At 44.5% G+C, this 13,472-nt stretch overlaps 1 protein-coding gene across 3 annotated transcripts in view; it reads left to right on the top strand.

Annotated features, from left to right (window-relative positions):
* The window catches only part of WDR36 (WD repeat domain 36), a 178,845-nt gene extending 166,486 nt beyond the window's left edge, over window positions 1–12,359 (top strand). For all 3 annotated transcript variants that reach the window (XM_029571826.1, XM_029571843.1, XM_029571834.1), the window contains one exon: window positions 12,054–12,359. In XM_029571826.1, coding sequence (XP_029427686.1) covers window positions 12,054–12,203 — 150 coding nt within the window. In that variant the 3' untranslated portion in view covers window positions 12,204–12,359. The remainder of the gene's footprint in view (window positions 1–12,053) is intronic.
* Window positions 12,360–13,472: the final 1,113 nt, after the last annotated feature.

Below are 13,472 nucleotides of genomic sequence, written 5' to 3'. Positions count from 1 at the left end.
CAGTGGAACCGGGATGGTTCCTAACCTCCCTGAACCTCTCCGAAGCCTACCTTCACATTCCAGTCCATCAAGACCATCAGCGTTTTCTATGTTTTGCGGTACCGGGCCGCCATTACCAGTTCTGGGCGCTACCCTTAGGCCTGGCAACTGCCCCAGAACATTTTCCAAAATTATGGTGGTCATGGCGGCAACACTGAGAAAGGAAGGGATCCTGGTACACACCCCTACTTGGACAACTGGCTGATCTGGGCGAAGTCATCTGAAGAGAGCCATCAGGTGACCAGCAGAGTCAGGACCTTGCTTCAGGAACTCGGTTGGGTCGTGAACATGGACAAGATCAGTCTACAGCCCTCTCAGTCCTTAAAGTACCCGGGGGCATAGTTCGACACCAAGCAGAACAGAACAAGGTCTTCAAAGCCACACCCCCCCCCCCCCCCGAGAAGGAGGAAACTGATGGAACAAGTACGCCAATTGATGACTAGGATGTGCCCCAAGGTATGGGACTAACGTCAGGTCGTAGGCCTCATGGCATCAACTCTGGAAGTAGTACCGTGGGTAAGGGCTCACATTCAGCCGCTCCAACGCTCCTTACTGTCCCGCTGGAATCCACTGTCCCAAGATTACTCTATTCGTCTCCACCTACCAATGGAGGCATGTTCTCGGCTCCAGTGGTAGCTACGGGAAAACCACCTAAGCAGAGGCGTAAGCTTATCCCCACTGAACTGGATCGTACTCACTACAGACATGAATCTCCGAGGGTAGGGATCCCACTGCCAGGAACTGTCAGCCCAGGGGCAATGGACCAAGGAAGAGGCGAAATGGAACATAAACCGCCTGGAAGCTCGAGTGGTCAGACTAGCGTGCTTGCAGTTCAGCTACAGGCTCCAAGGGCAAGTGATTCACGTGATGTCTGTCAACGCAACAACGGTGGCCTACATCAACCACCAGGGAGGTACCAGGAGCCAGCAAGTGTCTCTAGAGATAGACCCCCTCATGGAATGGGCAGAGGTATCTCTGCCCATTCCATGAGGGATCTCGGCCTCCCACATCACAGGGAAAGACAACGTCTCAGCAGACTTCCTCAGCAGGGAAAGTCTGGACCCGGGGGAGTGGACACTGTCGACCAGAGGCTTCCAGCTGATAGTAAATCACTGGGGCCTCCCGGCCATGGACCTATTGGCCACATCTTGCAATGCCAAATACCCCCAGTTCTTCAGCCACAGACGAGAGCAGCACGCCCAAGGAATTGTCGCCGTTGGCCAGAGGAGGTCTTACTGTACGCCTTCCCCCCATAGCCTCTACTGGGAAGATCATCCACAAGATAGAACACCAAAGAGGTCTAGTCCTACTAGTGGCTCCGGATTGGCCCAGACGCCCATGGTACGCAAACATGCAAAGACTCCTTGTGGGGAGCCCTCTATGCCTCCCTCCACACAGAGACCTTCTCCAGCAGGGCCCGATCCTTCACGAAGATCAGTCTCGATTCTCTCTTACGGTCTGGTCCTTGAGAGGACCCAACTGAATAAACGCAGTTACTCAAAGGCTGTGATTGTCACCTTGCTCCGCGCACGGAAGTTCTCAACGTCTCTGGCATACATATGGATCTGGAGAATATTCGAAGCCTGGTGCGAGGACCATGGGGTGCCCCGCGAAATGCCAAGATCACCATGATTCTGGAATTTCTACAGAGCAATATGAAGAAAGGGTTGCTACTCAACTCCCTCAAGGTTCAGGTAGTAGCTCTCTTCTGCTTCAGAGCTGAAGTAAACAGAAACCTTCTGTCTGCACACCCGGACCTGGCCCGTTTCCTAAAAGAGGTTAAGCAACTCCGATCACCCCCTAAAGTGGCTGGTCCCCCTATGGAATCTCAACCTGGTATTGGACTTTCTAGCAGGGCCTACCTTCAGGCGTATGCAAAGTCTGTCACTACACCTTTTAACACTAAAGACGGTCTTCTTGGTGGCAATATGCTCGGCCCATCGCATCTCGGAACTAGAGGCACTATCCTGCTGGGATCCATTCCTCCAATTGACTCCAGGAACGATACAGCTTCGCATCGTCCCCTCCTTCCTACCGAAAGTGGTCTTGGGGTTTCACTTGAATCAATCCATCTCCCTGCCGTCACTGGAGGTACATAAGGATTCGGAAGACTCCCGATTTCTTCGCCATCTAAACATCAGCAACTCCTAGTACTATACCTAGAACAATCAGAACCAGTGCGCAAAACGGATCGCTCGCTTGTTCTTTACAGCGGGAAGAAACAAGGCGAAGCGGCTTCATGAGTGACTATAGCTTGCTGGATCAAGGAAGTAATCAAGGCAGCTTATATAGAGGCAGGGAAGCCTTTACGCAGGCAGTATCCTGGGCAGAGGCCAATACTACCTTACACACCTTCTCCAGGTTCTACCACCGAGATGTCCAGGCTCGAGAAGATGCAGCCTTCACAAGGGCAGTGCTAAGTGGGCCACGGGCAGCCTCCCGCCCCGTTCGGGAGTAGCTTTTGTATATCCCACTAGTCCTGAGTCCATTTGGCTACACGCTAGGAAATGGAGAAATTGCTTACCTGATAATTTCGTTTTCATTAGTGTAGACAGATGAACTCAGCATCCCGCCCACGGCTGCCCAGGAGAAGTGCCAAAGAAGAGCCTGGAAGGCGAACCTCGATATTATACAAATACAGGTAAGCCATTACCCTACCCCTAGTTCAGGACACCCACATTATGACGGGTGTCAGCGTTATGTTGGTTGAGTGCACTGACTGTCTCCAGTTTTAATTAGTCTGTTTTAATTAACCAATATATATGTCCACAATGGCTTTTCAAAGAGAATACTGAGGAGCTGAGGTCACGCCAGGGGTATATCTAGGGTGACATCAGCTTTGAAATCTGACTCAGTCTCCCATCTGCTAGCAGAGGAGTACATAACCCACTAGTCCTGAGTCCATCTGTCTACACTAAGGAAAATGAAATTATCAGGTAAATAATTTCTCTATTTCCACCCAGGAGGTTGGCAGGTCCTGGTGGGGTCAACCCTCCTGGTAGCAGGATAGAACGAGAAGGGGTTGGGGACACCAAAATTGCTCTAACTGTCCCGCCGAGGGTGAAAGCTAGTGGTCTGGTCCCTCCCCTTCATCAAGGATCGTGGAAGCCTCTGCCACCGTTCATTAAGGGAAGTACACCTTTTGGTGGTTTTAGTAAAGTTATTTAAAAAAAAAAAAAAAGAAAGAAAGCTCATGGAGCGATGTTTTTTTTTTTTCTTGCTTTCAGCTCTCCCAATCGCCGGGACAGAGGCAGGTAACCTCAGTTTGATTGTTTCTGACAGCTCCCGATCCTGTTTCTCTTTTGGCACGGGCCACGCAGTCCATGCCGCAGTCGAGTCCTTGCTCTGTGTGCAGGGAGCTCTGCTCGTGGCTTTCCAGGGCCGGCAGATGTTCTTGCCTCCTCTCCAGTGGGGAGGGCTCCTCGTGGGGCACTGTGTCAGCATTAAAGCAGAGCGAGCCTAGGAGGTCACCGGCTGCTTTAGAAGGAGCGGTCGACCCATTCCCACTAAGCGTGGGAACGGCAGCCATTTTGCAGACATTGGCAGCTGCTGAAGAGAGAGCAGCAAGGGGAAGGGATCTCCTGCCAATGCTGTCGCCAGCCGATTCGAACCCTGATGAGGCCCGGGGGGCAATGGAGGGATAGTCAGAGAGGGATCTGATTCCCTGGTGGGGGATTGGCATGGTTCTTTCTCCTTTTCTCCAGATTTTCTTTTATTAATGCATGAAGCAAATCTGGCCCAGAGGGCCAAAGGGTGCTGTTCCCTTAAGTGCTCCTCAAGAGGATTTTTGAGGTTTCTGCTCTTAGCATCAGGTGGCAGTGTGCAGCAGTTTCATGCTCCGAGCTAGCTTGTGGTGGGTGCAGCAGTTACATAGTGCCAAGGATCTGTTGCTCTAGGAGTCTGAGCAAGCGGAATGCTTGGAGGCAGCGGTTGCTTATTAGCCGATGCTTTATATGATCTTATTCACACTTCTTCAAGGACAATGGTGACGGCAGTCTCTGCTAGAAGACTTTATGGTTGCAAAACTGGTCAGCGGATGTTTTGTCAAAGGCGCAGCTTGGGGTACTCCCTTTTAAGGGCAAGCTCCTTCTTGGTGAAGCTGATAAAGCATCTGGGAGATAAGGTGCACAAGCTGCCAGAAGACAAGCCCAAAAGGTCAGAGGATTTTTGCCAGTTCATTCTCTATTTCACACCAACAGGCATTTACGTCAGAGCAGAGCTCTGACGTAAATGCCTGTTGGTGTGAAATAGAGGGCTCCAGCCCTGAGAGGGCTCCAGCCAAGAGCCAGGTGGAGCCAAATCTGGACAATGAAGTGCAGCCAACCCACTCCTCTGTTCCAATCATCGGGGGTCGGTTGACTCTTTTTTACGAGGAGTGGGTCAAGATCACATCAGACCAGTGGGTTCTAAGCATGAAAGGACAAGGCTACACTTTAGAATTTGTTCAGCCGCTAAGAAACCTATTCATGGTATCTTCTTGTGCGTCACCATCGAAGAAACTTATTTATTTAGTTGGGGGTTTTTTTCCTATACCGGTGTTGGTACATACCTTCACACCAGTTAACAATGTTTCTTACTGTTCAACAGACCATCCAAAGACTGAGAATGCTGGGGGCCATTGTTCCAGTCCCCCAGGAGGAGCGGGGGAAAGGGCATTATTCCATTTATTTTGTGGTGCCAAAGAAGGAAGGGACCTTTTGTCCAATAATGGACTTGAAGAAAGTAAACGTGGTCTCAAGGATCCCCATTTCCAGATGGAGACTCTCAGGTCTGTTGTAGCAGCGGTGCGCAGCAGGGAGTTCTTGGCACCCCTGGATCTGATGGAAGCGTATTTACACATCAGAGTACACCAGGATCATGAGAGATACCTTAGGTTTATGATCCTCATGAAGCATTTTCAGTTTTGCGCTCTACTGTTAGGTCTAGCACTGCTCCGAGATTTTCACCAAGGTCATGGCAGTGGTGGTGGCAGCCCTCAGAAAGGAGGGCATGCTGGTTCATCCATATGTGGACGACTGGCTCATCCGAGTGAAGTCGGAGGACTTTTGCCATCAGACGGTGGACGTGGTCTTGCGCTGCTTGAGATCCTTGGGCTGGATAGTGAATCTGACCAAGAGCCACCTTTCTCCTTTGCAGGTCCTGGAATTCTTAGGCATGTGCTTCGATAACCATGTAGGGAAGGTCTTTCTCATGGAGGAGTGGATTGACAAGTTGCAGTTGCAAGTCTGGAGACTGATGGAGGTCAGAGTTCCCAGAGTCTGGGATTACTTGCAGGTCCTCTGTTCTATGGTCTCAACTTTGGAGCTGGTCCCGTGGGTGTTTGCTCATATGAGACCTCTACAGAGAGCACTGCTTTCCTGGTGGGATCCGAGGTCGGAGCAGTTTGATCTTCCTCTACCGCTTACAGAGTTCGCCAGGTCCAGTCTTTCGTGGTGGCTTGGCCGGGACCATTTGTGCCGTGGAGTGGACCTCGAGGTGCCTCAGTGGATGGTGGTGACTACTGTCACCAGTCTCTCCAGTTGGGGGTGCTGTGTGCCAGTTCCAGTCGGTACAGGGCTGATGATCGGCGGAGGAAGTGTCCTGGTCTATCAATCACCTAGAGAAATGAGTTGTGCGGTTGGCTGTAGAGGAGTTTCTTCTGTCTTGCACAACCGTGCAGTCAGTCCTGTCAGACAATGCAACAATGTAGCCTACATAAACCGCCAGGGCAGTGGCTCAGGAAGCGAAAATGCTGATGGCATGGGCGGAACGGCATTTGGCTTTGATAGCGACCTCTAACATAGCAGGGTCTGACAATGTGCAAGCGGATTTCCTCAGCTGACAACAATTGGACCCCGGAGAGTGGGAGCTGTCAGGAGAAGTGATGACCCTCATTTTGTACAGATGGTGTGTACCTTATGTGGATCTGATGGCAATTTGGAAGAACACCAAGGTGCTTCGCTTCTTCAGTCGCAGAAGAGAACACAGAGCGGAAGGGGTTGATGCCCTGGTGCTTCCTTGGCCACAAGACGTTCTGATCTACGTCTTTTCTCCAAGGCCTCTGGTGGGCAAGATTCTACAAAGAGTAGAGGTCCACCCAGGAAAGGTGATTTTCATAGCTCCGGAGTGTTTGCAACGGCCTTGATTTGCGGATCTGATCAATCTAGCAGTGGACAGCTCCCTGAGGCTGGACCATCTTCCACACCACCTTCGGCAGGGCCCTATATTTTCAGATCAAGCGGATTGCTTTTGCCTAGTAGCTTGGCTTTTGAAAGGAAGCAGTTAAGGAAAAAGGGATATCCGGTGGAAGTTATTTTGAATCTGCTGTGGGCTCACAAGATCTCTACGTCCTTGGCATATGTCCAGGTGTGGAGGATCTTTGAGTCTTGGTGATGGAGCAAGGGATTGATCCTCGGCGAGCATAGGTGGTGCACATTCGGGCCTGTTTGCAGAAAGGCCTAACAAAAGGTTTGTCCTTTAGTTCCTTGAGAGTGCAGTTATCAGCCCTGGGCTATTTGCAAGGCAAGCTTCATGGAACAACCCTAGTGGCACATCTGGATGTGGTTCGTTTCCTCAGAGAGGCAAAGCACTTGTGCCTCCCTGTTCGTAAGGTATGTCCTTCTTCTTGGAGCCTTAACTTGGTCCTCAAGGGCATGTGTGCAGTGCCATTTGAGCCTCTAAAAAGGGCCACCATAAAAGATCTCACTTTGAGGGTGGTTTTCTTGGTGGCGATTTGTTTAGTTAGAAGGGTGTCAGAACTTCAAGCCCTGTCATGTAGGGAACCTTTTTTGTGGATTTCGGATTCCAGAGTCTCTTTGCGGATGCTTCCGTCTTTTTTGCCAAAGGTCGTTTCAGCATTCCACTTAAGTCAGTCAGTGGAGCTTCTGGCTTTTCGAAATCTGGAGGTTGGTGCGCCTTAAAAAGATTTGAAATGTCTGGATGTCAGAAGAGCTTTGTTGCGATATCTGGAGGTCACTAACAGTTTCAGATTGTTGGATCACCATTTTGTGCTATGGAGTGGTGCAAAAAAGGGTCAGACGTCAGCAATTTCGGTGAAAGTGTACTTCAAGCGGGACTCTCGCAGTCCCACTCCAGTTAGGGAAGCTTTGGTACATCCCTGGAGTCTGGACTGATCTGGGTATATATAGGGAAAGGAAAATTGGTTCTTACCTGCTAATTTTCATTTCTGCAGTACCACAGATCAGTCCAGAGTCCAGTCCGGTGGAAGAGAAAGCATTTGGAGAGTCCACTCGATCTAGCTACTAAAATAATTTTGAAGGATTCTGAAGACTGGCATAGGTTTCTCATTGGTTCTTTCAAGAAGGATCCTTATTTGCTTATTTTGAATTATTCCTCTTTGCTAATTCCAGGGGAGATGATAGAGGTGGTTTGTTAGAAGTATGTTAAATATTTTCTGCTTGGGTACTGATTAATATTGAGGAGCTGCAGGTGGCACACCGGGCTAAGAGGCGCAGTGCCTGTAAAACTTTCTCTGTCTCCATCTGCTGGAAGGGAGGCAAAACCCAGAAGTCTGGACTGATCTGTGGTGCTACAGGAATGAAAATTAGCAGGTAAGAACCAATTTTCCTTTAAATATCTCCTCAGGTAACAGCAGCTTACCACAGATGTAGATTCTGCTTTTGTTAATTCCTGTCCATTTATTCTTTTAGCTTGCTTATTTCATCCTATTTAAGTGTGCTCTACTCATGACACCTTTATATTGATAATTACTTACAAAGGTGGATGGGGAAGGGTGTTTCTTGATAGCTCAGACCCTGGTGAGTAGAGTCCCCTCACTACCAGGGCATTAACTATTGAAAACCTCATAGACTGAATGTTGTTACTGCTATAATAAGCTTTCCAAAGGACATTTTGAAATATTTAAATTTAAAAATTACTTTAGAATTGCTAAGATTAACATTTGGTGCACTTCATCGCTTTTTGTGAGTGAGGTAATAGAGCTTGGAAGTAAGCAGCCAGTCATCTGGATTCCCTGTTCTGCATCCTAAGTCTTCCTCAGGAGGTTTATAATGAGCAGTAACTCATGCCAGACAATGTGAAATATCCGGATGCTTCAGATATATTATGAGACATACAAAAACTCCCTGTGTACTGCTAGTGTATTCAAGTTCTGTATAGTAGTGATTTTAAGCAAGCTAAGATATAGTATGAATATATTCATTTCAATTATAAAGAAATGTGTGACAATATGAAGCATTGTTTGGATTCCTTTAATTTTTTCTGTCCCTTAATTTCTCCTTGTACATGCATATTTAATGATAGTCATGTCCCTTCTTGGTGTATGTCCCCAAAAGTGATGTCATAAAGTGGAACCCTATTACGGGATGAGCTAATCCAAGAATACAAAAGGGAATGACCTAAAGGAGGCATATTTTGTAACATTATGTATAAGAATAACTTAGAAGTTCATGTGAGTTGTGTGCCTCTGATTGCATTCATCTGCTAGGCATCCAAACTTTAAAAAAAAAAAGGACTAAAGTTTGAAGTTGGGCCCTTGGTATGTAAACATATTTTTTCCTGCAGGGACAAGTTGTAATTTTTCCAATTCTATTACTCCCATGGCTACATGAGATAACTTCTTGTACACTGCATTTGGGTAAAGCTTAGGGATAGACCTATTGATTAATAAAAGGTTACAGCGTAAAACCAAAGAAATAAAAGTCATATTGCTCATACTGAAAATCGTAGAGCATATAGAAAGACATGGTTTCATGGAACACAGTCAACATGGATTTACCCAAGGGAAGTCTTGCCTAACAAATCTGCTTCATTAGTTAATAAAGGTGAACCGGTAGATGTAGTGTATTTGGATTTTCAGAAGGCTTTTGACAAAGTCCCTCATGAGAGGCTTCTAAGAAAACTAAGAAGTCATGGGATAGGAGGCAATGTCCTTTCGTGGATTACAAATTGGTTAAAGGACAGGAAACAGAGTAGGATTACATGGTCAATTTTCTCAGTGGAAAAGGGTAAACAGTGGAGTTCCTCAGTCTGTACTTGGCCCAGTACTTTTATATATATATATATATATATATATATATATATATATATATATATATGATCTGGAAAGAAATACGATTAGTGAGGTTATCAAATTTGCAGATGAGACAAAATTATCCAGAGTAGTTAAATCACAAGCGGATTGTGATACATTACAAGAGGACCTTGCAAGACTGGAAGATTGGGCATCCAAATGGCAGATGAAATTTAATGTGGACAAGTGCAAGGTGTAGTTACACGATGTTAGGTTCCATATTAGGAGCTACCACCCAGGAAAAAGATCTAGGCATCATAGTGGATAATACTTTAAAATCGTTGGCTCAGTGTGCTGCAGCAGTCAAAAAACAAACAATGTTAGGAATTATTAAGAAGGAAATGGTTAATAAATGGGAAACGTCATAATGCCTCTGTATCGCTCCATGGTGAGACCGCACCTTGAATACTGTGTACAATTCTGGTCACCACATCTCAAAAAAGATATACTTGTGATGGAGAAGGTACAGAGAAGGGCAACCAAATGATAAAGGGGATGGAACAGCTCCCCTATGAGGAAAGGCTGAAGAGGTTAGGGCTGTTCAGCTTGGAGAAGAGACGGCTGAGGGGGGATATGATAGAGGTCTTTAAGATCATGAGAGGTCTTGAATGAGTAGATGTGAATCGGTTATTTACACTTTTGGATAATAGAAGGACTAGGGGGCATTCCATGAAGTTAGCAAGTAGCACATTTAAGACTAATTGGAGAAAATTATTTTTTACTCAATGCACAATTAAGCTCTAGAATTTGTTGCCAGAGGATGTGGTTAGTGCAATTAGTGTAGCTGGGTTCAAAAAAAGTTTGGATAAGTTCTTGGAGGAGAAGTCCATTAATGGCTATTAATCAAGTTTACTTGGGGAATAGCCACTGCTGTTAATTGCATCAGTCACTAACCAACCTCTTTTCCCTTTTCAAAAATACACCAACTTTAAACATACAAGGGAATGCTTGTCTGGTGGTAATTTTGTACGGAGGTTATTCAATGAGGGTAACCGATTTACAGTTATCCTAATAAAAGAATAATAGACGGAGGCTAAGGAGAGGATAACTGTAAATCGGTTACCCTCATTGAATAACCTCCGTACAAAATTACCACCAGACAAGCATTCCCTTGTATGTTTAAAGTTGGTGTGTTAATTGCATCAGTAGCATGGGATGATCTTGGTGTTTGGGTACTTGCCAGGTTCTTGTGGCTGGTTTGGCCTCTGTTGGAAACAGGATACTGGGCTTGATGGATCCTTGGTCTGACCCTGCATGGCAATTTCTTAGGATACATTTTTTTGCTATAACTTCTGGATTCATAGAGGTTTGGGCATCAGATGTAACGAGAATAATGTGCAGTCTTTTTCCCTAAATCATGGTGTATAGCAGCAGCAAAGTTTGACTTGATAAAAGCACTGTGAAGTTAAAAGACCCAAATTTTGAGATTTGTTTCTCACAGGGTTCTTGATTCTAAACAGGGATCTGCCTGGCTGGAAAAGACATTTTGAAAAATTTAAGTGCCAGCTCAAATTTTTAGGGGCCAGGAGAAAAATATTTCTGTTCTATAATCTATCTTTTTTGTATCTTTGGTGCTTTTTTCATTTATTTTAATCTTTGTTCCTGTCTCTCTTAGCTTATTTTTTTATGTATCACTCTCGTTCTTCCCTCCATTTATTTTTTAGTTTCTCCCTCTGTTCCCTCCTTGCAGCCTTGTGTGTTAGGGGCTGCCTCATGCCACCACTTTGTTCAGTGCAGCTGCAGGTGGCTTGCCCAGGCTATGGCTTCAGCTCCTCCAGTTTGTGGCTCCAGCTCCTATGAGAGTCCTGGCAGCAGAGGTCAACCCCAGGCCATGGTTCCAGCTTCTCCATGTGGGCCAGAGTTTCTTCTTTTAGGGTGTAATGTGAGCTGTTGGCAATATACCAGATTTTATTTGCCAAGGGCCCAGGTAACTGATATTTTTCCAGCCCTTGGGGGTCTGCACTCAGTAAAAGTGAATTACAAAATGAAAAGGAAATGCTGAGGATGTTGCACCCTGGGCAATCAAGCTATAAAGAAATGTTTGTAACATACGTTGATGAGTTACAGATCTCAGATCTGACTTGTGGGCCATCTCAGAGCTCATATGTAAATCTGTATTAGAGATCATCCTTGAATGATCACCACAGCAACTAAAAATATAGTATCTTATTGACTGAAGAGTTCAAAATGTGTTTTTTTGTAACACATTAGATAACAATAGTTATAATTATCAACCTTAGTACTCCCCTACAATTTCCTCCGCCCTGATGCCCACTATCCACAACTCCGGTTTACAATTCCATTTCTCGAGGACAATATTTGTATTATATTTATTATAACATAATATATTCTATTATATTTTATATTATATTAGCTGTTACTCTTGGCTGTTACTCTAGGCGATCATTTGTTTGAAAAACCTTGTTCTATGGTTCTGTAATACTTTACTATCTTCCCCTACAGCCCAAGTTCGCGTATGCCCTGTTTATTGCAACCTTATGCTTCTCATTTGGTTCATTTGATTTACCCCTGTTGCCTGTAAACCGATGTGATATTGCTATGAACGTCAGTATATAAAAGTGTTTAAATAAATAAATGTATGAATCATAAATGAAAATACAAAAAGCACCTATATTTGGATTTCCAAATCTAGGCACAGTCTGACCTGGAATGGATTTGATAAATCTGTATCCACATTTTTATCGGTTATATGTACACTGAAAGAGACATTTATTGTTACAAGATTAATCTGAAATGCACATATAATAATTTCTTTAAATTATTTTAAAAGCCCAAAACACCCTAAATATTAAAAATATAATTTTTTTCTTTTTATTTAAAATGTATACCCGCTGAGTCAAAAATTCTAAGCAGTTTATAATGTACACATACAGTAACTTCTGTTATTTCATATAAAGTTAAAGCATTTATTTTTTAACGTGACTTTTAAAATGTTGTTTCTTGATCGTTTTTGTTGTTGTAGTTGCATCTTAAACTCCTTCCATCTGAACCAACACTAGTAGAAGAGATGTCAACGTTGTCAGGACAACTTGAGGAAACTTGGCTCCATCTGCAGACCCTCTTTAATCAAAGTCTGAATGTGTTAAGCTACATGAAAAGTGCTTTGCTATGAGAAGCCATTTACTTTATATCTTTAAGTGCCATGCACTGCCCCGAACTGGTATCAGATACCAGACTTTGCACTCATTCTGAATTCTTTTAATTTCTTCAATGCTAAAGTTCTTTTTTTCTGTGTGTTTTTTGTAATAAAACTTGAAAATCACAGTTTCCATGTCTTTGTTTAGTTTCCCAAACAGCTCATACATCTTTTTTTTTTCTGGTAGTAGAAGAACCTTACATTTCTAACTGGATGTCCATATCTGGTCCTGCAACCGCTGTGTTGGAAGGCTGATTTCTGTTTAATGTATTTCATTTTTATCTCATAGAAAGCAAAGGATTTCTTCCATGTGTCCACCACCCTTTCTAAAGAAAATATTCCAACAGGGTATAATTCCCAAAGTATCCGAATTCTAGAGAGTATAAGACAAGCACAGAGGATCTCTGAAAGAGTTGTGGATGGGCAGTCTGGATAGGCTGCATGGTCTTTATCTGCATGTCATGTTTTATTTTTCTATTATGATTTTTAGAAGGACACAAAGAAGAGCAGTTCAGATACATAATAGTTTTATTTAGATATTTAGGGAAGAAATATGTTGAAAGGGACTATTTTGTCATTTATTCAACAATGGTATTAAAAATTCTGTTACCAGGGGTGTACCGAAGTAATTACTGAAAACTAGATGTGTATATCTGCATTCTCTATATAGAAAACTTTTAAACATTTGTCACTACTTTAATATCATAACAGAGAAAAGGTGCTTTGTGAATGATGGCTTCACATAATGATATTATTTGTGTTCAAGGTAGAGTTCTCTGAGGCTAATAAAAAAAATTGTAGCTTCCTCCTGCTACTTTTGACTTCCAGTTAAATTGGAACCAGCCGTTAATGGACTATTATGGCACTGTGAGCCTTAATTTGCAACCCTCTGGGTTGATTTCCCCCTATTTTTATAGCCACGCCCAACTCAGCCCAGCCATTTCAGTAACAGTCCTCAGCCAGTGGCCACAAACTTCCATTCCCTCCAGAACCCAGATAACATGGACCTTGAATCTAGCTAGTAATTGCCATCATTAAGCAATGACTGGGTCTCCCTTCCAGAGGGGCTGTGAACACTGCTACTGCAGTTTCCCCAGCTCATACTATCCTAGGGAACGGAGTCCTAGCCCAGTAGTTAAACCCAGGTCTTCCATATTACATGCTTCATTTACAACTGAGTCACCAGCTGGCTGCAACATGCAATTTTGAATCTCTACCAGAACTTGCAAATCACATCAAGTGATC

The sequence above is a fragment of the Rhinatrema bivittatum genome, chromosome 1, assembly GCF_901001135.1.
Source record: "Rhinatrema bivittatum chromosome 1, aRhiBiv1.1, whole genome shotgun sequence".
Taxonomy (NCBI): domain Eukaryota; kingdom Metazoa; phylum Chordata; class Amphibia; order Gymnophiona; family Rhinatrematidae; genus Rhinatrema; species Rhinatrema bivittatum.
Note: the sequence above shows the minus strand (reverse complement) of the source record. Positions and strands in the feature narration are given on the sequence as shown.